The sequence below is a fragment of the Doryrhamphus excisus genome, chromosome 9 (genome assembly GCF_030265055.1).
Source record: "Doryrhamphus excisus isolate RoL2022-K1 chromosome 9, RoL_Dexc_1.0, whole genome shotgun sequence".
NCBI classification, from domain to species: Eukaryota; Metazoa; Chordata; class Actinopteri; order Syngnathiformes; family Syngnathidae; genus Doryrhamphus; species Doryrhamphus excisus.
This window is the reverse complement of record NC_080474.1, coordinates 8,992,893-9,020,622: the sequence shown is the minus strand read 5'-3', so window position 1 is coordinate 9,020,622 and position 27,730 is coordinate 8,992,893. Positions and strand designations below refer to the sequence as shown.

The window sequence follows — 27,730 nt, the reverse complement described above, 5'->3', positions numbered from 1 at the left end:
TAATAATTTTATAATTTCTAATTTCAAGCTTCCATGGTGCAGTTTGCTTGGTCAAGACAAAGCTCAACTGATGGCTACTACTGTTCATTGTTGGCTTTGTTGCTCTTTGTGTGGCTCTTATGATAGAGACTAAACCGTTCATCTGGGGTTCACACCTACATAGCATGTACAATTGGTCTTTGCATGTAATACACATCTACCTAAATAATAGTGCTGACTACTAATCAGGAACAGGTACTGCTGCATGCACTTGCCAGCATCGATCCATCCTATGCTGCTTATTTTCATTAGGGTCGCAGAGGTATGCTAGAACCTACCCCAGCTGTCTTGGGGCAAGAGGCGGGGTACACCCTGGACTGGTGGCCAGCCAATCACAGGGCACATATAGACAAACAACCATTCCCACCCACATTCATACCTATGGACAATTTGGAGTAATATTCCAAACCATGACAAATATATAAGTGCAGGCTCTCTGCAGTTGTGATAATGTACACATCCATTTGAAACGCAGACTTTTTATCGACCTTTCATGCTGCTCAGTGCTCATAAAACGAGTTGGCAGGAACACATCTCGCATGGAGAGCAGATTCATCTCACAAATGGACAGCTTGGCTGAAAGCCTTCCCAGAATGCATCTCAGGTTAATGGAATCTATATGTGAATACTCTTGTTACTACTCTGGCTGAGGGGGCTAATATAGGAACTGTTGCATATCAATCCAAAGTGCAATTAACTATCTAAACGAAAACAGTTTAGTCGTTCGGTACATGTCTACGCTGCAATACATGACTATCTTCGAATGAGAATTAATACAAATATAGTCAAAAAGTGCATGTGTCACTTCCACATCTTTGAGTAACTTACTACCACGGATGTATTGGGAGGAGGATGAGGGGCACATCCCCTGTAGTTTTTACCAACCAAAAACAATGTTACGCAGACCAGTGAAGCACTAGGACCAAACAGAAAATGACTTTTTCCCATTAGACTGGCCCACAAGCCCGTCTCCCCCTTTCCCAGCACCAAAAAAGGTTTTAAAGTGATCATGTTTTCACATCACGCAACACAGGCTAATGTTTGAACACAAATTTATTCAAAATGAATAAAGTCATCACTTTGGCAGCCTTACTGTACCGCCCAGTCTAGAAACCTTTGTAATAGGACATATTTCTTTTATTTGATGGAATATGCACTACACACAATGCGTGTAGAAAATGGTGATCATCTGAAATTATCACATCTTTTACATATTGAAAACTGCAAAAATATGTAAAACATACAGACAACCAAAATTGTGAAACAGCTGGCAGTCATTGATGTGTCAACATCTACCCAAATGTCAATTGCAAAGAATTCTATTTACATAAACATCGGCTATTTACAGTTTTCTGTGGGGTTTAAAGGTGTATGGAGAATTTCATTTTTATTGATGTTGACTTTAAATATTGTGAATGTGAACTATTGCAAAGGCAGCACATTTGATCAAAATAACAGAAACTATCCCAAAAAAGCAAATCCAGCAATTATTATTGAGCCCTTCACTACACAGTAAATCTCAGCACTGCATTGATGTTGGCGAAATAGAAACTTATCAAGGCCGCACTGAAATCACTGCGGGGCCAATGGGATGCCCCGGGAATCAGTGACCTGACCTTCCTGCAGGTTCTTGACCAACTGTGCCAGCCAACGCTTGGTGGTGGTGTCGTCCTTCAGCACCTGGGCGAAGGTGCTGTCTTTCAGCTGGTCTGGCAGGCACTGTCGCAGGGCTTCTCTAGCTCTGAACATACAAATACCTGATTATTTTTAAGCTTTATTTTAATTGTTTGTTAGATCTACCTTTAGGTTTTATACCACCAATAATGCCAAAGGTGTTGATAACACAGCGATCACAAACTACCAAACGATATTGATCCAAGTTATTTTTCCACGATTTGGCCGATCATCCACACAAGGCCGCCGATATCTGGTATTAAAAACGAAGGTTTTCAAAACCTCTGGCAACCTGGATGCCTTCAGAACTGTGTTGGTTGTAGTTATTTTGCAAGCGTTTTTTGCTTGCTTGTATTTGCAAGCCCAAATATTGCCTCACTTTAAAGAGCTGAGGCAAAAAACACTTTGAGGCCGGCCATCTTCGCTCAAATAATTTCACAGCCGAGGCATCCTCTTCTTAGCTGGCTCTGACGCCGACTTGCTTTGGCACGATTCCAAATCAACATTTTCTTGCATCTTGTTGACTTTGTATTCTAAAACAATGTTTAGAAGTAATTCTGCCTCATTGCCAGTCCACATGAACGAGTTGTGGATGATAGGATGACGGCGGATGACTGTTTGGATAGAATTTTAGAAACTACTGCCGCCCACACGTTTGGCATGCTTATGACTGTTTCCCAATGCATTTATACGGTTAAGAGTGGATGCATTTTTTATTTATTTTATTGTACGAGGTTGTGTGGACACAATTTTTTTTAATACTCTGCTACGTGTCGACAAGGCCTTAGTTGCATGACGTACCTGAGATTATCCGAGAGACGAAGGTAGCATCGAACAACATGCTTCAGCAGACGTGCCGATGGCTCTTTCGACAACTGCAATACCATTTTGCCCTGCCACACAGAGGTTGCCAATTAAAATGTGAGCCCCACTTATTGGTGACAACCAATAGACAGTGACAGCGAGACAGTGGGTGAACTTTGGAAGGGGAACTCACAAGGATCATGGCCACATGGGAGAAGCGCTCATATGTCTGACAAATGTAGGCCAGCCCTGTATCATCCAAAAGGATCTTCTGCAATATGAAAGTCGCAACCTGACAAATAAAAAAAAAGAAAAAGTTTAGTGATAAAAGCCCAACTACCATATATTAAAATCAGAAAATACAAATTTCCCCAAAAGACTACAGGGGTATTCAAACTGAAAGGTTCCATTATATATAGTATAATGGGTTAGATGGGGTCCTTGATGCCTTTCATTATTTATTCCAACCAACAATACAGACTACTAGTGTGTCACTTTGAGAGGATTGTTAGAAAAACACATCTATCAGTACCGTCTTGGAGAGTTCACTCCCTGATTCCATAATACGGAGACACAATGGGATGATTTCAGTCGTGAGGAGGAAGTTAATCACTTCTTGCTCATCTGTTTTCACCAGCGCACCTGTAGTAATGATGAAAATGCACACTGTCAAAAAGGCTTTTGACAGACTTTGTATTGTATTGCAAGACAGAGAGAGAGAGAAAAACTGTAGAACACCCTTTGGGCAAGCACAGAGGTCAGATGTTTCTTGTACAGGTGGTCCTCTGATAACATGCTCCCATAAATGAATACTGGTCTGTAAAACACGAGATTCGCTCGACAAGTAGTTACAACACCAGCCAGCAGAAGAACGCAGTGTGTGTCTCACAAATCCTCGCTAAACAGTTCACTTTTTACACTTCATGCCGTCTGTGTCAATGTGCCAAAAGGAAAGCCATCTCCATGGAAGTGAAAATGAACATCATAAAAAGCTCAGAGAGGAGACACACCCACCAATTTTGGCTGCTCTTTGTCTCAAAAAGTGTCCTGACCATCATTAAGGATTAAGATTATTGGATGCTAATGAATGCTGTTTCAAGTACATATGGGAGGAGAAGAGTTGGTCATCCTGCCAAACACATCCTCTCTCTGTAAGAATAAACCTGCCAAAAAATCTGGGCTGTTCAAATCCAGACAAAATGGGAAAAAATGTGTGTTATATCAACTTAAAGAACTGGGTTCGAATCTCCACTTTGGCATGTCTGTGTGGAGTTTGCATGTTCTCCTCGTGCATGCGTGGGTTTTCTCCGGGTACTCCGGTTTCCTCCCACATTCCAAAAACATGCTAGGTTAATTGGCCACTCCAAATTGTCCATAGGTATGAATGTGGGTGGGAATGGCTGTTTGTCTATATGTGCCCTGGGATTGGCTGGCTACCAGTCCAGGGTGGACCCCGCCAGCTGAGATAAGTGGTATAGAAAATAAATGGATGGTAAACTTACCGATGACTCCAAGGCTTGTAAGTCGCAGGTACTCAAATGGGCGTGTTTTGCTCACAGTGTGGAGAAAAGGATAAAGGAAAAGTGGGATGTGAGCTGCAAGAAAGGCCGACCTGTTGGGTGAAAGTAACCATGAAAGCCATTTGAATTCAGGTGAGCACATTTGCTATAAGATACAAGTATTATCACAGCTTGTTAGACCAGATAGTTGCATTGAGATAGATAGCGATTATATATATATATATATATATATATATATATATATATATATATATATATATATATATATATATATATATATATATATAGAGAGAGAGAGAGAGAGAGAGAGAGAGCGAGAGATAGATAGATAGATAGATAGATAGAGATATACAGAGATAGACAGAGAGATAAAGAGCGAGACAGATAGAGAGACAGACAGAGAGAAAAAGAGCGAGAGAGATAGAAACATAGAGATAGATAAAAATAGAGAGATGGATATAGATAGAGAGACGGGGTCAGCAAGCCGCAGCTCCAGAGCTCTTTAGCGCCACCCTAGTGGCTCCCTGGAGCTTTTTGAAAAATGTTTGAAAATGGAAAAAGATGGGGGTGTGAAATATATTTTTTGTTTTAATATGCTTTCTGTGGAGGACGAACATGACACAAATATTTTTAACGTTTTCCAATGCTGTAAAAATGTGTTATTATAATATAATGTTAAATTTCAACATTTCTGTCAAGGAAGATTTGCATCATAGCCTGCGATACACGTTTCTATCAACAGGGCGGGATGCCAGGCAGGTGGCTGTTGTAAACAATCCGGCGACTGTGTGATGGGCCATGGATCCCAAAGGGAAAAAGAGAAAAATAACAGATATCAGAGGATTAAACGTTTCTTGGACCCAATCATTTGCATTCATCTTACATGCCCGATGTTGAGAAGCTGACCAGTCATGTCCGACAAGAAGACAAAAACACAATCCTGTCATAGGTACATATTTAGTAACAAAGTGGCTGTTTTTATAAAGTGATTTCTGATTTTCCTCAGTATATATTTGGAATGACACTTGGGGATATTATTGTGTTTTGTTGCTCGGGTCCAAGTGTTACACGCATTTGCCTTGGACAGCTATGTAGGGTGGACTTGAATGACCTTTGAACCAGGAAGTTCGTCCGGTGTGAAATGCCTTGAGGCTGGAAGGTTAAAATAAAGTTGGTTGGAAGCAACAAGTAACATTTTCCTTCTCTGCTGAAGTCAGGTCGCCCTTACTACGGTTCTGAGCTGAATAACACTGACAAGTTAACACCAGGATAGCTATGTTGGTTAGGTAGATACATTATTCAACTACCTACCTACATGACACATTAACACAAGGATAGCTACGTTGGTTGGGCAGATACTTTATTCATCTATCTACCTACCTACCTACCTGACAAGTTAACACCAGGATAGCTACGTTGGTTAGGTAGATACTTTATTCATCTACCTACCTACCTACCTACCTACCTGACAAGTTAACACCAGGACAGCTATGTTGGTTAGGTAGATACTTTATTCATCTACCTACCTACCTGACAAGTTAACACCAGGATAGCTACGTTCGCATTTGCACAGAAATCAAACTTAAACTGTATTAATTGGATTTTATATAATTTACCTTTTCAAAAGGCTGCTGTTTTATTTTTATATATGCAGGCTGCGTCCTCAAAATAGAGATAGATTAATTTCATCAAAGCAAAGAAGCATAATTTATTAATATTGTAATGAAGTTAAACTTGAGGCGGCATCGTACAACAGACGTGGTGCGTCATTCCCTATAGCATGTGCTGCAGGGAAAATAAACATTTACCCATGAAGGCTCATTATGTATTTGTAGCCAACTTAATCATTTTGATAGTAGGCTACTATAGCTAATATAGATACATACAGCATGCGTGGCCTTCATTATAAGGCTTATATAAGGCTTTTAATTTTTTGCAGCTCCAGACATTTTTTATGGTCCAATATGGCTCTTTCAACATTTTGGGTTGCCAACCCCTGTACTAGACAGTTTATTGTGTATAAAGATGAGGTAAAGAAAATAAAACCACACATACAATTTGAAGACCTCTGTGTTTTTAGTACAAAGTGATAATGTTTTTCTTTTTTTCCACCCCAAGCAGCCATGGTCTCATTTACCTTGTTTCTGGATGTGATGCAACACACTGCAGAAGTGCCAAGGCATTGCACACTCTATTGGACTGGTGAGCTGTAAGCGTTGGTGGGTTTATAGAGGGATAGATGTTCACTATTTCCTAAAACAAGACAAGCAACAACTATTAGGACAATAAAAAACACACATACGTGTAAACCTTCTTGCCAAAAGGGCAATAGAATTAACAATGACACATGACCACCAATGTGAGTGATGTTTGTGGTGTAATACATTCAGCATGAACAATGTTAAAAAAAAACAGTATAAGAAAGTAAATATTGGTATTTAGACACTAGTGCTGTATAATGCTGCAAAATATGTGATTCAAGATTTAAGACCATGTGCATGCCTCGCCGAGTAAATTCACCCTAGATGGTACCTTCACAAGTGTGTGAGTTATTGAGTAAAATGGCAGAGTTTGTTTGTGATGCAGCTTGTTAAGTTAAAATTAAAACAAAAAAAGATTTGAGGGGATTTTTTTTTCATACCTGCAACAGGGCAGCAATGGTGCCACACGAGTGCCAGAGCATGGGTGCCAGGTCGGGCACAGATTCACGTTTTTTGCTGAGCTCAAGCAAGGCATTCTCTCTGGTCTCAGGACTGGACAACTCATTGATCCATTGGTAAATCTTCTCTCGGTCTACCTGAGCCAAGGCTGTGACGTTTGTTACAGCCTTCGAAAATAACAATAACAACACATTTACAACATAATGCTAACATGCAGCAGCGCGTGCATGGACAACATTACAGTATAATACATAACAGTATAATGATTGCGCACAGTACGAAGTGCAAGTACTTACCGCTCCCGTAGCCAGCATTCTAAGAAGCCTTTCTGGCGTCACGAATTCAGCTAGTTCCAATTGCGCGGCTAAACCAAAGTTGATGAAGCTATCATGCGATATGGACGGCTAACGTTAGCCGCAGCTAGCTGCTAATGTCTTTACAACAGGACCGAATGTTGTAGCTACATTACAAACTGCGTGCCGTAGCTAGTTTGGGAGATTTAAACACCACGTATGCTCGCAATTGAATGTGTCACAAACACACAAAAAATCCGAAAAGTAACGTTGTCGATGCAATACTCGGTTCGCGTTTTAATATTGTGAGGCAAGGCGTCGAACACCTAAAATGTCGCGAGATGGCACACTGAGTCTGTTTTGACGTCACGTCCGGTGTGAATTTTTACGTTCCCGCCATCATCGTACTGAGCTGAGAGGCGTCGTGTATGAGTCCTCTGTCAACAGGATCCATACAAGGTGCAGTTGAATGCCGGCAAAACAAACTTTGGGCCAGCGGAGGACTTTCGAAACGACATTTTGATAGGGAGGTTTTCAAGACGAGCAAATACCAATAGCAGGTAAACAACTCAAACTATACGTTTAAACTGTGCCACTGTTTTCATCACCAACATTACAACCAGGCAAATTAGCCAGTTAGCTACCCCCCGTTAGCCTACTAGCCGACTTGCTAATGTCGGCCTCCTCCGTCCATTGAGCGAATGTCGATGATCCATTACCTGTATTCTCGGCATGTGTTTACTGTAAAGAATAAATTGTAATCGTTTAACATTGTTTAGTGTTATAGTTCTTGATATAGTTTTGCCATCTAAATCAAGGCGTGAATAGTGCTGATGGCAGTACGGTTGCCTTCGCCTCCCCCTTTACTACGGCGGTCACCAAGCTAGTCACCAAGATAGTTTGGTAACAAAAATAAGATATTATGCATTAATGGGCTGGATTGTCCCGTTAGGCGGCGAACACAATTACTGTTACACTCCAAACTGTGCGAAAAAAATGTGTTGCATCCCATGCGTAAATGTCCATATATACAGGTATAAAGTATTTACTGTATATCTACTCTTACCTAGTGCGCTACCTTGCATTTGTTTGATTGGTAATTTGTTATAAATGTTTTAGTATGAGTAATAGTTTTTGAATGAACTGATTATTTTTTGACTAATGGAATTAGATTAAAATAACATCTTTTTAAATTTCTTCTTTATTCAGAGATATAAGTTCTGAACTGACATAAATGCACAAACACCAGGTTTTCTGGTATCATCTCTTATGTTAATGGGTCAGTTTCGACCCATATAATAAATCAGCTATAAAATACACTAAAAACAATAAGCCACCATCAAATTTGCTTCTCATCTCTTGGTTACCTTCTTAAGCTTCCTCATCCATGAAAATGTTGGTTTTAATATTTTTGGTGTGGGCACTGTACCCCTCGATTTCAATTTCCAAAATGGTAAAATGAACCTCAAAAGAATCTTACTAATAAATTAAAGGTTCTTTTGTTACGTGGCTATTACTGAGGCCTATAGAACATATCTCTTAAATCAATTAGTTTTATTTATTTTCTCATTTTAGTATTAATCACTAAAGAAACAGCTATGGTGTTTGGGTCAATTTTGATCCATATATATTAATGTCAAGAAAAGGTAGAAAAAGTTATTGTTTTCAGCAACAGAGCTTTAGTATAAACTGAAATCAAAAAGCGATTACACAAAATATAGATTTGCAGGACCAAATAAACAACAACCAATCAAACAAATAGAAATAAATTACTACTTCCAAAACAAACACAAAGCTAAAGCTTCTTGAGAAATCATTGTCCAAGGTCATAATTGGTAAAAAAAAAATTGTCACATGTGATCCTGTGACACTGCAGTCCAATGGTCATATGGAGGACCACACATTTTCCCTGGTTTTCTCAGGTTCCAGGCATAGCTGGTCTTTGCACCACAGGCTGCCCAAATGTATGTGGGTATGTATTGCCCAAAGGGGCTTTTTCATTGGAAAGGGACAAGATGCTCATCCACTGTCATCCTTGCCCTGCTTTGAACATCAGCAGAAGGAGCTGCACAGTGGCATAAACAGCCCAAAACATGTCTTGATGTCACTGACTGGTCACAGCAAACCTTTTTATCCCAGGGGTCATTTTGATGACCTTTGCAGCAGCTGCCCTTTCATGTACATCATGCGGTACTGAGCTTCAAAAGATCTTCTCATCATCTGTGTCTTCTGGATCATACTCCACGTTGTCCTCCTGCTCATCACAATGGCTACGCTGGTCTGTCCTCTCTGTCATTGTCACCAAAAATTTGGTCCAGATCTTGGTACACTGTACTTCTTATTATTCTTTCCATGATCCAAATTGTAAATGTGAAATCAGCCAGTCAAATGGCCACTCAAATGAGTGAATTTTCCTCATATGTCTGGACATTGTTTTTCCACTGGTATACTGGAAAATCAGTCAAAATGAGAATCCCCTGAAGCTTACATGATGAGAAGAGGAGCTAGTTGTCATTGTGTTAGCTAATTGTGCACTTACGATTTCAGTTTTGGCTCAAAATATTGCTTAGTTGTATTATTATAACCGGGTCGAAACCAACCCTAACAACACAGTGGTCATAATTTCAACCAGACCATTTTGAAATTTATTAAAAATCATTTTTGGTTTTTAAATTGTTTTAAAATGGTTTTTATTTTGTTGAAATAGAGTTTCCTGACAAAGTCAAAAGGCCTTGATGCAATAAACAACTGTTATGTGATTCTTTTTATGCATTAAAATGTAAAACGGGTCGGTGCCGACTCTAACACAAGAAGGAGGTTAAAAAGCTCTTGAAGTAATTTTTTTAATCGCCATCAGAATTCAGAAATTAGATTGCATGAATCGAGATTGCAATATTTTTCAGTTTATTTGGTTTGTGCAGCCTAATTATGTATGTTCACTACGCACAAAGTGAACTATTTCAAGAATATATTTCTTCATTTTTTTAAATAATTTGTGAATAGAAACTTTCAATTGTAAAATAAAGCTAATCAGAAACTGAACTGCTGAATGTATTTTTATTTGTAGTTTGAACTGCACTCTTTAAATCATATGTATTGAGATCCAAATATTGCTGTTTGACGAGCCACTTTCATGCTCTTCTTGCTTAGGATTTATTTGATCCCATCCTCCAAGGCAACAGCCATGGCAACAGTAGTGCCCAAACTCTCCAGTGGCGGCGCTATTAGGATCCGCTTCAGTGGTTTTGATTTTGGGACCACACGGTGGAGAGAAGGAACTTTTGAGATCTTGGAAAAGGACAATAAAGTGAACCTCTCCATAAGATTTAACTGTGGCGGGGCATCCAAAACATTCCAGGTAATCTTTAATGTTTTTTTCTTCTTCATAAAATGATTTCTCAGTATGCCGCCCTTGTCTTTTGACCACCACCGATGGATTTGGTGTTCCCTGTTAGGAATTTTCCTTGTTTATGCACATATTCTATACGTATATGTGGAGACTCTTATTTGGAAACGTTTTAATGTGAAAGTGTCAGGCAGGTGTCCATAAAATTCTTATACAGAAATCCATCACCATTTTGCAACTTCACTCTCATGTTCATTCATTCCTTTTCTACCGCTTATCCTCACGAGGGTGCTGGAGCCTATCCCAGCTGTCTTTGGGCGAGAGGTGGGGTACACCCTGGACTGGTGGCAAGCCAATCACAGTGCACAAACTCAGCACTCCTAAAACCGGAACACATTTACAGCAACACACAGGAGCACAAGTGTTATTTCTTAAATGGCTTATTTTCTTCTTCGATTTACATTTGCTTTGTGCTGTAGGACCGTTACTTTGTCCAATGCCCTTTGGTGGCATTGTAATCCAGGATCATGCTTGCTTTCTGGTCCACTCCAGTGCTGATTTTTTGGCAGAGGGCTCACATTTTTTACCCTGTTTGGGGCAGTAAGACAATCGGGCTGTGGTATCTGGGAAGGTAAAGGTAGATAAATGGTTCCTGTAAAAAACAAACAAACAACTTTTATCCTTTTTTCCCTTGATCTTTAAACTTTAAAATGGGTCAATTTGACTATATATAGCCAATAATGGGAAGTAGACAATGGCATCATAATGTTTTAAAATGTGATCATTGTAAATGTGTTTTCTTGCCTTCAGCTGAATCAGAACGTGAAGAGCGTATGCCCGAATATGACCCGAATCATCCTTACCCTGAAAGACAGCAGCGTCATCACCCTGGACAAAATGTCTCCATCTTTGGCCCAGAAGACGAAAGACTACCTGGAGAAGATGAAGCAAGGAAAAACAAGTAAATCATCCCTTTACCATTCAATCATCAGAATGTTGGCAAGAATAACGAAAGGCAAAATGCCATGTTTTTCTGTCACATTCACAGCATATTGCTTTTGCTATAATTATTTAACAAAATTCTTCTTTTTATGTTTTAAGGTGTTTTAAAATCGTCCCACGGAAGTGCAAACTTTAGTGTGCTTAGCCGTCGCTCAGTGAAAAATGAAACCAGTTCCTCTGGAGAGAGGCAGGTGAGCTGAAACACTTGACATTTAATTCAAGGTAGATATTGGCATATATTTAAGCTAATTGTCCAGATTCTGGACATCTTCCAGACAACACCAAGGCGGCAAAGTGCAGAGGGGCGGGAGGACTCCACACCACGTAAACCTTTGGGCAGCCCGAGCAGAGCGGCCTCCACACCCACTCGAACTGGACTCTCTGAGAATAGGTATGATTATTTGTGTTAATTCTTGTCATGAGTTCTGTGCTTAAATTATACAGCTAAATATACATTCAATGTTTCCCACCCAGGTTTTTTGCTTTGGGAGTGAGGCAGAGGGTGGTGGGGTAGCTTACAAGCACACGTCATAGAATGACTGTAACGTGATCGCTACTTGCCAGTAACATATGTTTACATACATACATACATACATATATATATATATATATATATATATATATATATATATATATATATATATATATCTATATCTACATATATATATATATATATATACATATATATCTATATATATATCTATATATATACATATATATCTATATATATATCTATATATATATATATATCTATATATATATCTATATATATATATACATATATATAGATATATCTATATATATATATACATATATATAGATATATCTATATATATACATATATATAGATATATCTATATATATACATATATATAGATATATCTATATAGATATATCTATATATATATAGATATATCTATATATATATAAATAAATATAAAATTACCACTTTTTCATATCGTCCGATTTCAATATCATCGTGAACCATACATAGTTTTATTGAATATTTTGTCGTGTTAAATGTTGGAAAAAGCTTGATCAAGTTATATTATACAAACAGAACAATAATCAGCAACAGCATGTATGAGAACTGACCCATTTACTTCATGTTTTCTAGAGCAGTGGTTACCAAAGTGGGGTATGTCAATTGCCATAGGGGTACATGAATAAAAATGAAAAACAATTAGCGGCTAACACTCAAAATTATGAGTGCGCCTGAACTCCTCAGTGTGACAAGAATGCAGCAGGAAGGAGACAGAGCAGCAAGTTGTTCATTGCTCTATGTACATCTTATCAATAAATAAGTCAGTTTGAATGATGACTGAAAACCTGTCACTGTGAGTGGAAATTTGAAACTGAGGCTTTCTTGCTGGTTGTATGCATTATTGTATTTTAGATTAAGAAGTGGATAGTGGTTTCTTTAGAGTTGGGACACCATGGAATTATTGCAGTCAGATAATGGACAATTCATACTCATTTCAATTCATACTCATACTACAGGATCTAAACTAGCAAACTGCTGTCAGGGCTGCCCAAGCTGCATCACGTTACTCCTGTGACACAAGTTGCCGCTGGATTCAGGGACACTTGTAAATCACAACAAACACACCCACACATGCGGATGCAGCCCAAAGTAGGTGATATTTACGAAAGCAACCCCTTGTTGCTCATACAACAATAAGACAAAATGTTCTCCTTCAAATGGACAACAATGTTAAACAAACCTTTGGATAGATACTGCTTTATCATGATTGTTAAACTTTCCCCGTCAATTTGGTATGAAATGAATATGCAGACTTAAACCATAGCCATCCTGAGTGGACAAAAAAAGTGAAGCTTAAACTAAGTCATTTAAAATGAAATTGATTCAAAAAGGAAGGATGCCAACATCAGAGTGGAATAAAATAGGGATGGACCGATATGTTTTTTTTTGGGCCGATACCGATTTTTTTCCATCACCCTTAGCAGATGGCCGATTTTGCTGTGGCCAATACTGCTTTTGCTCCCTCAATTTACATGAAAAAATGACAATGATAACAAATACTACAGGTCTCAAGTATAAACAAATATTTCTTGAAATGTAAACACTGAACACAGTAGGATTCAGCTTTCTTAAACACACATTTAAACGGCATTATCAACTTTAAAAGGAATGAATATTCAACCATGTGCAAATCTCGCATTGATGTGATGACTGCTCCTCCGCAGTGAGACACCCCCCCCCCCCCCCCCCCCCCGTCTCCACACACATCACACTGACACAATTTAGTACGATATATAAAACATTTCCCTCATCATTAAAGTTTGTGTTGTGCACGCTAAAGACCTCTGATAGCAGACACGGCTTCTACAACTTCTACAAACACCATGGAACTGAATTGCCAAGGTTGACATTAAAGTGGTAACAGCTGTACATATTAGCCTCCAACTACATCAACAGCTCCCTAATTACAACGGTAGGCACTTTTAAAGATGAAGCATTCAGCAACATTCCTGGTTTTCAGACCCACAAACTAAACTATATTTGCATGCACTTGGCGTTCATGTTCCTATATCATCCTATTTCAACTAATGGCAATATTTCAACTAAGTAGAACATAGTTACTTAACTGTAGAGGCTAATTAAAAGATGAAAAAGTACCCTGTTGTGATTCACCACTCTTGCATTGTGGGAGGGGTACCGCGACTGCGTGTGTTGCAGGGTCCTCCGGCAACACAAAACTGCCTGGCGGATGCCTGTCGTGTCAATCATGCGGCAGAAAAATACATCGGCGAACCCACACGCGTATTGACCGATACCAATTCTAGTAAAGAACTCAAATATCGGGCTGCTGCATCAGCCGGCCGATGTATCGGTCGATCCTTAGAATAATCAGAATTTATCAGTGCTCATGTCAAACCTTATCCTAATATCACCATGCAAAGTACACATTTTTGACCCAGAATTACTATAACATGAATGAACCAATGAATTATCTTTAATATTTCAAGTTAATTAACATAATGAGGTTTATGTTTTTTAAGTGTGCAGGAGTAGGGAGTACATGGCTTCTGGTCAAATTTTGCACTGGTGTGTTACTTATTTTACGAATTTGTTTTGGCACTGTTTGTCAGAAGCGAAAAGAGAAAACGACTCCTCAACTCTGAAAGTGACTTGACTGAGGATTACCCCAAGGAAAATGACTCCTCAAGGTAAAAGTAGAATCAACTTGGACTGAACTTCTGTTCACTTTGAGAACGCACCTCTTTATATCTTGTTAATATTCATGAATATATTTTTTTTCCCAAGAATGTGCAGCTCACGCCAGTCTGAAACTGAAACCACTGTCAAAAATGTACAGTGCATCCGGAAAGTATTCACAGCGCTTCACTTTTTCCACATTTTGTCATGTTACAGCCTCATTCCAAATTGTATTAATTTAATCTCTTACCTCAAAATTCTACACAAAATACTCCATTATGACAATGTTTTTTTTGACTTTTTTTGAATTTATTAAAAATAGAAAACTAAGAAATCACATTTACATAAGTATTCACAGCCTTTGCCATGAAGCTCAAAATTGAGCTCTGGTGCATCTTTTTTACACTGATCATCCTTGAGATCTTTCTACAGCTTAATTGGAGTCCACCTACAGTAAATTCAGTTGATTGGACATGATTTGGAAAGGCACACACCTGTCTATATAAGGTCCCACAGTTGACTGTGCATGTCAGAGCACAAACACCAAGCATGAAGTCAAAAGAACTGTCTGTAGACCTGCGAGACAGGGTTGTCTTGAGGCACAAATCTGGGGAAGGATACAGAAAAATTTCTGCTGCTTTGAAGGTCCCAATGAGCACAGTGGCCTCCATTATTCGTAAATGGAAGACGTTTGGAACCACCAGGACTCTTCCTAGAGCTGGCCAGCCTTCTAAACTGAGCGATCGGGGAAGAAGGGCCTTAGTCAGGGAGGTGACCAAGGCCCCGATGGTCACTCTGTCAGAGCTCCAGCGTTCCTCTGTGGAGAGAGGAGAGCCTTCCAGAACGACAACCATCTCTGCAGCAATCCACCAATCAGGCCTGTATGGTAGAGTGGCCAGACGAAAGCCACTCCTTAAGGAACATGGCAGCCCGTCTGGAATTTGCCAAAAAGCACCTGAATTACTCTCAGACCATGAGAAACAAAATTCTCTGGTCTGAAGAGACAAACATTGAACTCTTTGGTGTGAATGCCAGGCGCCATGTTTGGAGGAAACCAGGCACTGCTCATCACCAGGCCAATACCATCCCTACAGTGAAGCATGGTGGTGGCAGCATCATGCTGTGGGGATGTTTTTCAGCAGCAGGAACTGGCAGACTAGTCAGGATAGAAGGAAAAATGAATGCAGCAATATATAGAGATATCCTGGATGAAAACCTGCTCCAGAGCGCTCTTGTCCTGCTGAAAAATGAACCTTCGCCCCAGCCTGAGGTCAACGACCCGAAGCACACAGCCAAGATCTCAAAAGATTGGCTTCAGAACCACTCCGTGAATGTCCTGGAGTGGCCCAGCCAGAGTCCAGACTTGAATCCGATCGAACATCTCTGGAGGGATCTGAAAATTGCTGTGCACAGACGTCTCCCATCCAACCTGATGGAGCTTGAGACTTATTGCAAAGAAGAATGGGCAAAACTGCCTCAAGATAGGTGTGCTAAACTTGTGGGATCATATTCAAAAAGACTTGAGGCTGTAATTGCTGCCAAAGGTGGATCAACAAAGTATTAAGCAAAGGCTGTGAATACTTATGTAAATGTGATTTTTTTGTTTTCTATTTTTAATAAATTCAAAACATGTCAAAAAATTTTTTTTTTTCACATTGTCATAATGGAGTATTTTGTGTTGAATTTTGAGGTAAGAGATTAATTTAATACAGTTTGGAATGAGGCTGTAACATGACAAAATGTAGAAAAAGTGAAGCACTGTGAATACTTTCCGGATGCACTGTACATGTGTGCAATGTTCTACCTTTAACATAACATACACCTTTTTATAGCAACAACAAGGCCACTTCTGACCCATCTAGGAAGTTTTTACTAAGCTGCAAAGACAAGCTGAAGCTGCCGGAGGACAACCGGAGTTTAGGTAAGAAACGTACAAATAAAATAAGAAAATATCTTTTGTGATTTTTTTTTTGTAATTTGTTTCTTTTTTGCTACTCAGGCCCGCTGGGATCAACTCCCCTCCAACCAACTGCATTCTATGGTAGTCGATCCGTGACGAAAGATTATAGCCACAGCCACTCTTTTATAGAAAGGTGAGCTGTTTTAGTTGTCCAAGTGCAGTTGTGATGCACAAATACAGTATATGACAATAAGACAATAGTTTACTTGTTTTGGGGCATATTTAAAGACCCTTTTCACAACAGTCTAATGCATGACTCTTTCAAGCCTTGACTGTAGTAACACGTGTGTGACCTTGTTGAAAAAATCAGGCCTTCAAGTACATCACAGACTCCCACAGCCAAGCGTAGTCTTCTACTACCCAATCACTCCACTCCTTTCAAGAAAGTACGCCCCTCTCTAGATTATGGTGGCTGGAACAAGCAGAGACCGTCAACTGCGGCCCAGCAGCAGCCTCCCCTGCAAGGGTAATTGCTTCCTCATCTTCAAAATTTGGCAATATTTTAATTATTTTTAGTCTTTGCTGCTGTGATTTCTGGATTTACATTTGGTGTGCGAAATTGCATACATTGACTGTATCGAAACCACACCAGTATTTCAGAAACCATAAATAAAAGAAATATTTTCTCCACCCAATTACTTGACAAGTAATTACTACCAGATGTTTTCTGTCTTATCATTTCCAATGGAACAGATCTTCACATGCTGGGGCTGCAAAACAATTACTGAGTTAGAAAGTAATGCAGCCAGCTCGGAAATCTGTGAATAAACACATTTTGTTGGCGCAGCAGCACATATTTGCTTTTGTTTCCGACAGATTTTCAAATTTGGGCAACACTTGCTATATGAATGCCATTCTGCAGTCGCTCTTCAGCCTGCCTTCCTTCTCCAATGACATGCTGAGGCAGAGCATCCCTTGGAAGAAAGTGCCCGTCAATGCTTTACTCAGGTATTGCGGCAAATGAAATCATAACAGAACTGTTCTGTTTAATGTGTTTGTCTTTAATGTGTTTGACTTTCAGGCGTTTTGCTCATCTTTTGGCTAAGAAGGATGTGGGCTGCCCAGAAACACAAAAGGACCTATTGAGGAAAGTGAAAAGTGCCATCTCCTCTACTGCGGAGCGCTTCTCTGGAAATACACAAAATGTAAGATTTGCCTGAGCAAAACCTCTGATTGTGGGTGGTCAGGAAACAGTACAGTTATTAAGAAAATCTGGAGAGACTGAATCAACAGGAAAAAAAAACAGTTAAATGTAAAACACACACTGTATATTTTGATATTAGTACTGGCTCAGGTTTTTCACCACTTACATCTAAAATGTGAAGTATAATATATGGTGTACGTTGTGCTATAAAGAAGTTGCATGTAATTACCAGGATGCACACGAATTCCTCAGCCAGTGTCTGGACCAGCTGAAAGATGATGTAGAGAAAATTAATAAAAGCTGGACAAGTGATGCTCAGTCCTCCTCATCTGGGATGTGTGACGGTGGCCATGAGGCAACAGCACACCCACCGGCAACCAAGGCAGACCCCAGTGAAGAAGCGGACACGTCTCGCATATACACCTGCCCTGTGGCAGTTAACATGTCATTTGAGGTGCAGCACACAATCACCTGCAAAGGGTAAATAAGGCCTGCCACTTGGCTGATCACCTGGTGGTGAAGATTTAGCGTGTATTAACGGCTTGATTTTGCAGTTGTGGCGAAGTGGTGACCAAGCGAGAGCAGTTCAATGACTTGTCCATCGACCTACCTCGGAGAAAGAAGACCCTCCCACTTCGCTCTATCCAGGATTCTCTGGATCTGTTTTTTAGGGTGAGTCATTTGTCAGGTTTTTGTTTAAGATTCTCATAATTTCTCATTGAAGCACACAGTAAATGCTTGCACATTTACTAATAATTGTCTTTGTGTTTTTACAGTTAGAGGAAATTGAATACTTGTGTGAAAAATGCAATGGAAAAGCAGCCACGGTTACACACAAATTTAGCAAACTCCCCAGGTAAACTACACATACACACTGAGTGATTCATGCAAATGAAGATATTCATAAAAACAAGAATGTTTGTAGTGGAGCAAATGCTGTGCTTTTCTTGCATGATATTGCACCTTCTGGGTCCCAATTGATGTAGGTAATCATAAAAAAAAAATTATGTATGAAAATAGAGGTCCTCTGGTTACATACAGTAAAAGTGCTGCTCCAATATGTGTGCATATACATAAGTCTGATTTTATACCTAAATTATAGCTAAATTAAGTCACTCATACCATACACAGAACATATGAATGGCATACACAATGCAGCAATAAAACTATTAAAGATAAGGATTAAATGAAATGGTAATAATAAAAAAAGAACTCTTTACCTTTTACTTTGTGGCTTATAGAGAGGGGGCTGCACTGCACTGCTTATTACTGTTTCTTTCATGGGAGCAAATGCTTAAACATGCCCAAGGATGCAGTCTTTATCCTTGATGTATGAAATAACATGAAATAACAACACTTGAAACGCACAACCTAAGTACAAAGAATCCCAGCAGTTTTTGCTAATAGATGTTCTTCTCATGCAGAGTGCTCATCCTGCACCTGAAGAGATACAGTTTTAATGCCCAGCTGTCTCTGAACAGCAAGCTGGGCCAACAGGTGGTGATACCCCGCTACCTGACCCTGCTGTCTCACTGCACTGAAAGTACACGACCCCCCATCAGTCTGGGTTGGAGTTCACAAACGTAGGACATCTATACAGAAAATAACTAATATTTTGAGTTCAACTGATGAAATGAATAAATATACAAATCTTTTTTGTTTTATCTGTTCTCACAGGTCCAGACCCCATAAAACATCACAGTCAGTCAACTCTTCCTCAGCACCTCTCCGGTAAGACATTGAAATGGTTCATTCAGTATTTACATCCAACAATGATTCCGGTAGATCTATTGGATGTAAGATGTAATTAGAGAATTTTGAATGTGTGCAGGCGGGTTGGAGGAAAGTTGGTCAGTTCCAACAACACATCTGTCCTAGGGGATTCGGACAGCGAGGAAGAGCTTACCAGAAAAGTGAGCAATAGCCGCAAACGACGACTCAGCAGCTGCCTGCCAGAAGATGATGAACGACTAGAAGAGGTGACTATTTCCTGGCAAACCAGTATATATTCTGGAGTTACTTTTGTGTTTTTCCTTTTCTGTTCTCAGCGGGGAACGTCAATGGATCCACCACCCTTCAGTGGTATAAATGATGATGAAATGTTAGAGGCTGTGCTGGAGATTAGTCGCCAGGAGGCAGGTATCTCTGCTCCTCTGGAGGAGGAGCCAACAAGCAGCCCAGACACAGGTTTTGGGGACACAGATGCACATGACCTCGCCTATCACACAGAGCTGCTGGACACGGACACTAAACAGCCTACGGGTATGTGTGAAAAGAGACCATTTTCCATGTTGTAATAGTGCGATATTTGTATTGTTTATTACAATGGAGATCATTTCCTATTGATCGTCATGTTGAATGTTGCTTTCACTTGTTTGCATTTCGCTTATTTAGATGTGTTGGACTCTCTGGACTTGACCATGGATGAAAACAAAGAGAACCAAACTCCAGAGAGCATGCAGCAACAGGGGGAACTTGATTGGGTTCAGCAGTACAATTTGGACCAGGAGAGGGAGGAGCAGGAGTTGCAGCAAGCGCTGGCCCAGAGCCTCAAGGAGCATGTATGTATGAATTTAAGATTGTGTCAATGATGACGTGTCTTCATCGTAGGTGGCAGCATTACAATGCAGTGTAATCACTCATGGTGTCAAAACCTTAGAAAAACACAGTTTGGTCATTTTTCTTATCTGCAACTCCTATATAAAGCAAGGGAGTTAAATATTGGATCATGATGAAAATACTCGTTAAGCGAGTAGACACTAATCCAAAAAAATATACCTTGAGTTTATTTTTTTTTTCTTGACAAAAATCGTTGTTCCTGCTGCACTGCATACAGGAAGCCCAGGAGATGAGGGAGGATGATGATCTGAAGAGGGCCACTGAGCTCAGCTTGCAAGGTGACACTCATTCATTACATTGGGTGTGTACACTGTTAGTGGATTAGATCTTAGACTGTTCCCATGTAAGGATTTTCTTGTCTTCTGTTTCTTCCTTAACTAACTTGTACCAAGTGATTTACAGCTTAAAAACCCAATCTGTCTTGTGAATCAGGTATCAGACATAATTTTCTTGTCGCCCAACAGAGTTTAATAATTCATTGCCTGAGCTGTTGTGCTCAGATGATGATTCTGGCAATGAAGACGTGCTCGACATGGAGTACACTGAAGCAGAAGCTGAGAACCTGAAGAGAAATGCAGAGGTATGTTACTTTCCGCTGCCATAAAACATCCCTGTTTGTTTTCGGTTGTGAATTCAGTAGTTTTATTGCTGAAGTGGCCGCTTCACTGTTGATACTGACACTGGTGTTTGACAGCTACTATTTAGTGCAGCTTCCAGGTGACGACCTGTGAGGCGTCTTTGTCTTAAACTACATGCTCTCAGATATTTGTCTTCTTGCACAGTTGTGCATTGTTTTTCTGTCCTTGTTAGACCCAGTTTGTGCTGCTCTCAGAAGGGAGTAGTTAACAGCATGGTAGGAAGTTTCAGTTTAGATTTTTAGATAGATTTTCTAATAATGTATTAGCCTTATAAAATGGTAGGCCTCTATGCAAAAATGTCGATCGTTCTTTGAAAATCATCTGATTAATTTTAATTGTTTGTGAAATGGATACAAATGTTTGTGAAATGCAGGAAGAATTGTTTTTCTTTGGAAAACAAAGAAATTTGCAAGTGATCCCAAACTTTTGAGCGGCAGTGTGTATATTATAATATGTATGTATTGTAAGTATTTATTTTAGTAGTTCACAACGTGTAAAGTTTGCAACGTCATTATTTTTCAAGCATCCTGTTACCTCTTATTTACAGTGTGGAGATTTGGCCAATTCTTTTCGACTCATCAGTGTCGTCAGTCACATTGGGAACAGCTCTTCCTCTGGTAAGCACTTAACTTCGTGTAGAAGTATAGCCACCCTCCTTTCTGATTAAGGCAGTTTTTTAATAAACCTCCATTGTTAGATTTTTTTTCCTTCCTTAATGACACTTTATCTGCAAGATTGTACACACAAGCCATTGCGCAGGGGGAAAAAAGTTGCCAGTGAGCCCACTTGAAGATGAATTTAGCCCATATATAAGCAGTTAAGCCATTTTTTTTTAACTATTTCAACTGCGTTCTTGTAAATATTCTTCTCATAATTATGACTTTATTGCCATTGTACTTTCATACTTTATTCTTGGAACATAACTTTTTCACAACTTGATTTTCAAAAAACGTATTTATTAATTCTCCTATAGAGCAGCCACACACAACTTGCACAGAAAACATTTCAGATTTTGCACAATCGGCCCCTTTTCCAGCTACATTTCCTTTGAGAGTGGCATGCCCACTCCGCTGTGACTGGGCTCGCGCACAAAGTGCTTCCTAACTTTGTTCGTTTCTTTCGGCTTTTTCCTGATTACGGAGTCGCCACAGGAGCCCTTTAAATTCCGGATGCCCTTGCTGACGAATACCAATGATGCTTACTAATGGAGAGTCGAACCCAAGGCGTTTGTGCCAAAGTCCGGAACGCTAACCACTACACCATGGTGGGCCAAAGTGCTTCCTAACTGTGAACCAAGGAAGTCCGCCCCTTGCCTTTTGAAACAGAGCGCTTCCCAAACTTCAGTTTTCTTGTTATATTTTTACAATGTGGTGTGGGCCTCACTTGCGGCACCCCAGCCTTGAAGGCAGCATGTCACAGTGTCTTTGTTTTGCTAGGACATTACATCAGTGACGTGTACGACATGAAGAAGCAGTCATGGCTAACGTACAATGACCTGGACGTGTCACGGACACAGGAAGCTGCCGTCCAAAGAGAACGTGACCGCAGTGGATATATTTTCTTCTACATGCACAAGTAAGTTGACAACTTGTTTACTGTAAAAATGTGTCAAAAAAGAAATGGTGCTCAAAAACTGCTCCAGCCGATAAAAGTGGTTGTTAAACTACCGTAAACTCTGGTGTGTAAGCAGTTTTAAACTCTGAACCCTTATACAACTGTGCGCCTAATCCATGGCTACATTCTAATCTCTTGACATCCCCTTTACTTCAGAACTACTAGTAATTGTTGAAATACAGTAACGCTCATGAGTCGGTGAGGAAACGGTAGCTGTTTCTTTGGCAGGAGCCAATCACGAGCTAGCAGTGCACTCGCAACAAGCTTGTCAACTCTCTGGAAATCCTAGGAGGTCATTATATATAAAACAGTGTAACAATGTAACAGTCTGAATCATGTTGCCATCTTACTGAGGGCAGTAAATTCATCACACAGGAACCTAACGCCCAGAAATCATGTACCAATTTATATTTAGTTTGTAGTAAGAAAAAATTTTCAATTTCTCCCATAAGGCTGAGGAACACATTCATTAGCGCGCTGCCATGACATAAGCCTCCTTCTGGGCTCTGTGCTTTGGACTCCTGTGGCTCCCTCTGCTTGACAGTGGCATGCATCTATGTTGCTTGTCCTCCAATTAACTGCTCTTCTGGCAGTAATGCATTATGGGTTGATGTTAAAATTGCTTGTTGTTAAAATTGTTACATTAAACTCGTATTGGTACATATAATGTACTACGTACTATATTTCCCATATGCCTTCCTTATACCTTGGGTGTTAGGTTGCTGTGTGATGAGTTTAATTTTTGATGACACCGTGAGTCAGACTGTATTGTATTATTTTTGTATTGTATTGAGTAGGGCAGCAGGTATTGAATATTTTAGGAATCAAGTATTATACCAAAATAATCGGGGGGGGGGTTGGTTTTTGCTTGTTTAAAGAAACTATTCAGAGACAATTCATTCATCTTGTCAACGGCCCTGCCACTAGTCTTCATTCATGCAGTAATAAATGAACAAACAAGTCAATGAGAATAATAATTATCACAATGACGTTCATGGCATGAACGGCACAATCAAACAAGTACGTTTTCAACACAACATAGCGGCTTCAAATACGACAAGTAGCTGCCTCATGGTCCTCACAGACTTGTGTGTGCCACAATATGTCATTTTATGACGTGGACACATGGGGCCCATACACTGGTGCATCTCGTATGAACAAATCTGTTTTTTTCCTCTAAACTTAAGAGGGTGCGACTTATACACGGGTGACAGTTTTATAACCGTATTTACGGTATGTACGTACTTTTGTAAGTTTGGGTCCTGGGAAGAATTTTTTTTGCTGTTGCTTGCACACCATTTTCAACACTTGCTGCTAAGCATAACCTGCATTGATCGTCTTATGTGTGTGTCTTCAGGGATGTGTTTGAGCAGCTGTCAGAAATGGAGAAGGCTGGAACTAGTAGTACCTCGGATGTGGGGAGGAATGTCCTGCAGCCGCTCTGAGGTCTTTGAACACCAATGGTAACCCCTGAACATTACTTGATTGGTGTTTCGTCTCAAGAACTTTAAGTACTACTGATTGCTGTCCAGTTTTTTCATTTTTGGCACTTATTTTCTTCAACGTGTTTTGACGGGTTACAGTAACACCTAATTGCTACCGAAGGTGCAAAACTGTCATGACCACAAGTTGCCAAAAATGCAGTTAAACTGTTCAATTGAACAATGTTTTGTTCATGTTTTGGTGGGGCTTCAGTTCTTTTGCTACAGTTTTATCAAACAACTGTTTTGTACAGGTTACATTTCTGTTTCTTGATACACTTTGAACTTTGATGCTGTGTTCCTACAGACTTAAACGCAGCTGTAAAATAGCAGATGCTACTATCGGAGCTTCATGAATTATGCTTTTCAAACTTTATTTCCTTTATAAAGTAAATAAAAATATTATGTTGGATTATAAGCTATTATAGAGTTAAAGGGTTGTTGTGTTTAGCGGGTACTTTTGGTGCAATATCTATGTCTTGGCACAAATTCGCCTTGCTGTGTGGATTTCTTTTTCCCAGCTGCTTTTTGTGCATCATGTGTTAACAAGTTCCAGCAAAGACCTCCTGTCTTGAGTTTTGATCTTGTGCCTCCTCAATCTTTTAGACATGTATGTGACAAGCTTTACTTTCTTTTTCAATATTTGTCAAATTTGTAACAATTTTATAGTCTGATTTTTCTATTTATTGCAGTTTAGGACTTATTTCTCCATATTGACCAGTCAAGTGGTTAATGGGGATACATCATTCTAGACCACCAGGGAAGCAAGCTACAGTATGTTGTCTTACTCAATTAAAGTCTCTTCACCTTCACATCAATCTCTTCAAGTTAGTTTGCTGATATGAGACTTTTGTCTTTTACTCAACACTGTTGTGTCAAACTGCTGTCACTTCATTGCTTCATACAAAGACAAACATTTAGTGATTTACTTCCACTTTGGATTTCTAATTTGATTTACTTCCACAAAACCCTCCTTGAAATGCAGTGCAAATAAGGTGCAGTGAGCAGGTCTTTCTAGCCCCCCCACACCCAACTGACATATTCTTACAGTAGACTTTAATAAAATATTACAACTTAAGTACAAGACTGTTTCAAGTGTTTAATACTCTACTTGTGGCTAGAAAGAAATCCAAACAGTGAGTAGCTTTACAGAGTATTTTACCCAAATGCTGACTGTGTAAAATTTGATTTCAGAGTCTTTACATGTGCATAAAATCAATAGCTTATTACAGTCAGTGTCACCTATCCTCATGGCATCTCTTCATCAGTGGTACCAAATGTTGCCCTGTGAGTCTGTTGTACTCACTAAGAATGTAGCTTTCCTTCTGCAGCATCTACAGGCACAATAACAAATTACTCAGCAGGTTATCAACTGTCATATTTCGGTGTTATATCAATGTTTTACATTCAGAAGATGCAAACAGACATCATTGAATCAATTTTCAGCCATTCAATGCTTGAAATGAGAGATACTGTGATCCCAACCACAAAATTGTCATCCAGGTATGAATTATGCATCCTTAACTATAAATACAGTAGATCCCCGCTTTTTGCCAGCCAGTGATTGGCCAAAATAAGTGAGTAATCGATACGCCCATACAAATGTCTATTTGTAGCATTCTCCTACCCTTCCTTCCCTTCCAATTTCAGCTCAGCATTTGCGATGAGTGTGACTGTTGTAATTATTATGGTCAGCTTCAGAACAGACAGTCAACTGTCATCAGTCCATAGTGACTGAAGCTAACAAACTAAATCCATGGTAAAGCACATTTTAAAGTGTAAAATGTATAGTTTGTTTATAGTTAATATATATATATAGTTTATACATTTTTAACAATTTATGATGAATGAAATTTATTTTCTGGGCAAAAAATATTTTGGGGGTGGGGGTAATTGGACCAAAAATCTGCTAATTAGTGGGGCCGTGAATACTTTCAAGTGTATACAGTAGATACTGTATACAGTAAGGAAAGTTATTGAGGATTCTATTATTAATTACACACTCATTGGACATGTTATGATTAACACAACAACAACAATACGTGTAGTATTATGTTCACCTCCACTGTAAAGGGAGATCCAGTTTTAAGGTAAAGTACAACCACAATATAAATGTTAACACTTCTAAAGCGATGACTGACTTGACCGTACACACACCAGCATTCTACCAACAGGTTTCTTCATTTACTGTAGCATGATGTCTCCACACATACATACCTCACGCCATTCCTCATCCGACTCGTGCCTGTAACCAAGCAGGTGGCAGATACCATGGGCCACCATAACCTAAAACAATAACCAATGGTATTTTACTGTCAACAAATGATTACTATCATTAGATTGATGTCTACCACAATCAAGATGTTGGTCAAATGCATCGGATATCTATGGCTACTTACCGTGAGTGTCCCATGCAGATCTAACGATTCCTCCTGACACTGTCTCATAACAAACTCCACACCCAGAAAAATATCCCCAAGGTTCTGCTCATCTCTGTGAAGGGGGCATGGCATCTTTCCAGGTCTAAGTCCCTATAAATGCATTCAATATTTGTGGAGAGAGTTATGAAAAGGTTGGAGGCGGGGAGGAGGCTACAGCAAAGCCACAATTAATAAACGTGAGGTTATTTAGGGCTACTGTGATACCTCGTGAAACGGAAAAGAGAGGACATCTGTCGGTGTTTTTTTTTTCCTGTAGATGTGATTTATCTGCTGAATCCTGCGGTCGTCCACACAAATTATGCTCAGGTCAAAGTTCTGGATGCCAAGAATGTGCCTCAGCGTGTTCACGTCCTTTCGCAACCTGGCACGGCGAAGAGGCACCACCTTTTGGAGATTCCGCACCACTACACCCATTTTAGAACACCACTCAAAAAGACGAACGATAAATAAATTAAACTGCAGACATTTTTGTCGTTAAATTGAACACACCCCTGTTGACTCCCACTCGTCAGTCACGCTACAACGGTCGTTCCTAAAAATCAAGGGACACGCCGGTAGTATGACGTACAAAGCAATTAAGCCAGATCATTTATCAAACGTGTGGATGTGCATCCAAACACGCGAACATTTACATAGCTTTTTTGTTTTCAAGTATGGTTGTTAAGCAGTTTTAGAATGGTCGGGTCAATGAAACCGACTGCAATGGCGGAATACAGCTGAGGACTCGTGTGGCATTCAATGGCACCGTGAATTCGGTCAATTAATTTATTTAAACTACTTGATGTCACAATCAAACCACGTGTAACAAAAAAAGTCACAAGAAACAATAACAAGAAATTTTGGGCTTATTGAGGTCGTCAGCAGCGCCAGACTGGACCAGTTTGAGGCATAACAGCGTAATATTTAAATAACATTTTAGATTTCCCAGTAACAGCAAATGCTGCATCACATTGCCGATCGGAACCGGAAATGCGAGTGAGTGAAGAGGACGGCGATAGCTTTTCAAGCTTGTCTCACTTTTTTTCAGATATATAGAAATATATTCTTTTTTTTTAAGTATGATGATTTTCAATTCTAGCCTTCAGATGTATTCATTTCATCCACTCATTTCAAGTTAATTCTTGCTAATCAAGTTCATTTCAAGTTGCTTGAATGACGATGACATTTTGCTCCAGCCTACTCCTTTTCAGCTTGCTCAATAAACTTCAATTATCTTCTCTCCGCATTTAAAAACAAGCTTATAGTATTTTTTCCATTGCTCATTTTTTAATACACAAACAGAATGCGATCGCATGAAATTATCATAATAGCTCT

The 27,730-nt window shown here is 39.5% G+C and overlaps 3 protein-coding genes across 4 annotated transcripts; 1 reads left to right on the top strand and 2 right to left on the bottom strand.

Annotated features, from left to right (window-relative positions):
* Positions 1 to 1,074: 1,074 nt before the first annotated feature.
* Positions 1,075 to 7,348, bottom strand: cnot9 (CCR4-NOT transcription complex subunit 9). Its single transcript, XM_058082730.1, has 8 exons — positions 6,994 to 7,348; positions 6,679 to 6,864; positions 6,175 to 6,290; positions 4,020 to 4,129; positions 3,050 to 3,159; positions 2,711 to 2,809; positions 2,515 to 2,606; positions 1,075 to 1,780 (listed from the first exon to the last, which is right to left on the bottom strand). The coding sequence occupies exons 1-8, from the start codon at positions 7,009 to 7,011 to the stop codon at positions 1,612 to 1,614; spliced, it is 900 nt and encodes a 299-aa protein (XP_057938713.1). The 5' UTR covers positions 7,012 to 7,348; the 3' UTR covers positions 1,075 to 1,611.
* A 5-nt stretch (positions 7,349 to 7,353) lies between these two features.
* Positions 7,354 to 25,029, top strand: usp37 (ubiquitin specific peptidase 37). 2 transcript variants are annotated; one of them, XM_058082724.1, is made up of 25 exons: positions 7,354 to 7,550; positions 10,141 to 10,348; positions 11,147 to 11,297; positions 11,438 to 11,529; positions 11,614 to 11,729; positions 14,453 to 14,530; positions 16,352 to 16,440; positions 16,519 to 16,612; positions 16,790 to 16,945; positions 17,296 to 17,427; positions 17,501 to 17,624; positions 17,856 to 18,103; positions 18,178 to 18,295; positions 18,400 to 18,479; positions 19,048 to 19,206; positions 19,301 to 19,354; positions 19,455 to 19,602; positions 19,672 to 19,885; positions 20,018 to 20,184; positions 20,460 to 20,520; positions 20,707 to 20,822; positions 21,428 to 21,497; positions 22,317 to 22,455; positions 23,852 to 23,957; positions 24,668 to 25,028. In XM_058082724.1, exons 2-24 carry the CDS (start codon positions 10,175 to 10,177, stop codon positions 23,937 to 23,939), a joined length of 2,868 nt encoding a protein of 955 aa, XP_057938707.1. In that variant the 5' UTR covers positions 7,354 to 7,550; positions 10,141 to 10,174; the 3' UTR covers positions 23,940 to 23,957; positions 24,668 to 25,028. The 2 variants fall into 2 exon arrangements, with proteins under 2 accessions (XP_057938707.1, XP_057938706.1); XM_058082723.1 differs by having other exon boundaries at positions 23,852 to 25,029.
* ybey (ybeY metalloendoribonuclease) lies at positions 25,017 to 27,416 on the bottom strand. The gene is made up of 4 exons (XM_058082732.1): positions 26,621 to 27,416; positions 26,375 to 26,506; positions 26,193 to 26,261; positions 25,017 to 25,309 (listed from the first exon to the last, which is right to left on the bottom strand). Exons 1-4 carry the CDS (start codon positions 26,828 to 26,830, stop codon positions 25,214 to 25,216), a joined length of 507 nt encoding a protein of 168 aa, XP_057938715.1. The 5' UTR covers positions 26,831 to 27,416; the 3' UTR covers positions 25,017 to 25,213.
* Positions 27,417 to 27,730: the final 314 nt, after the last annotated feature.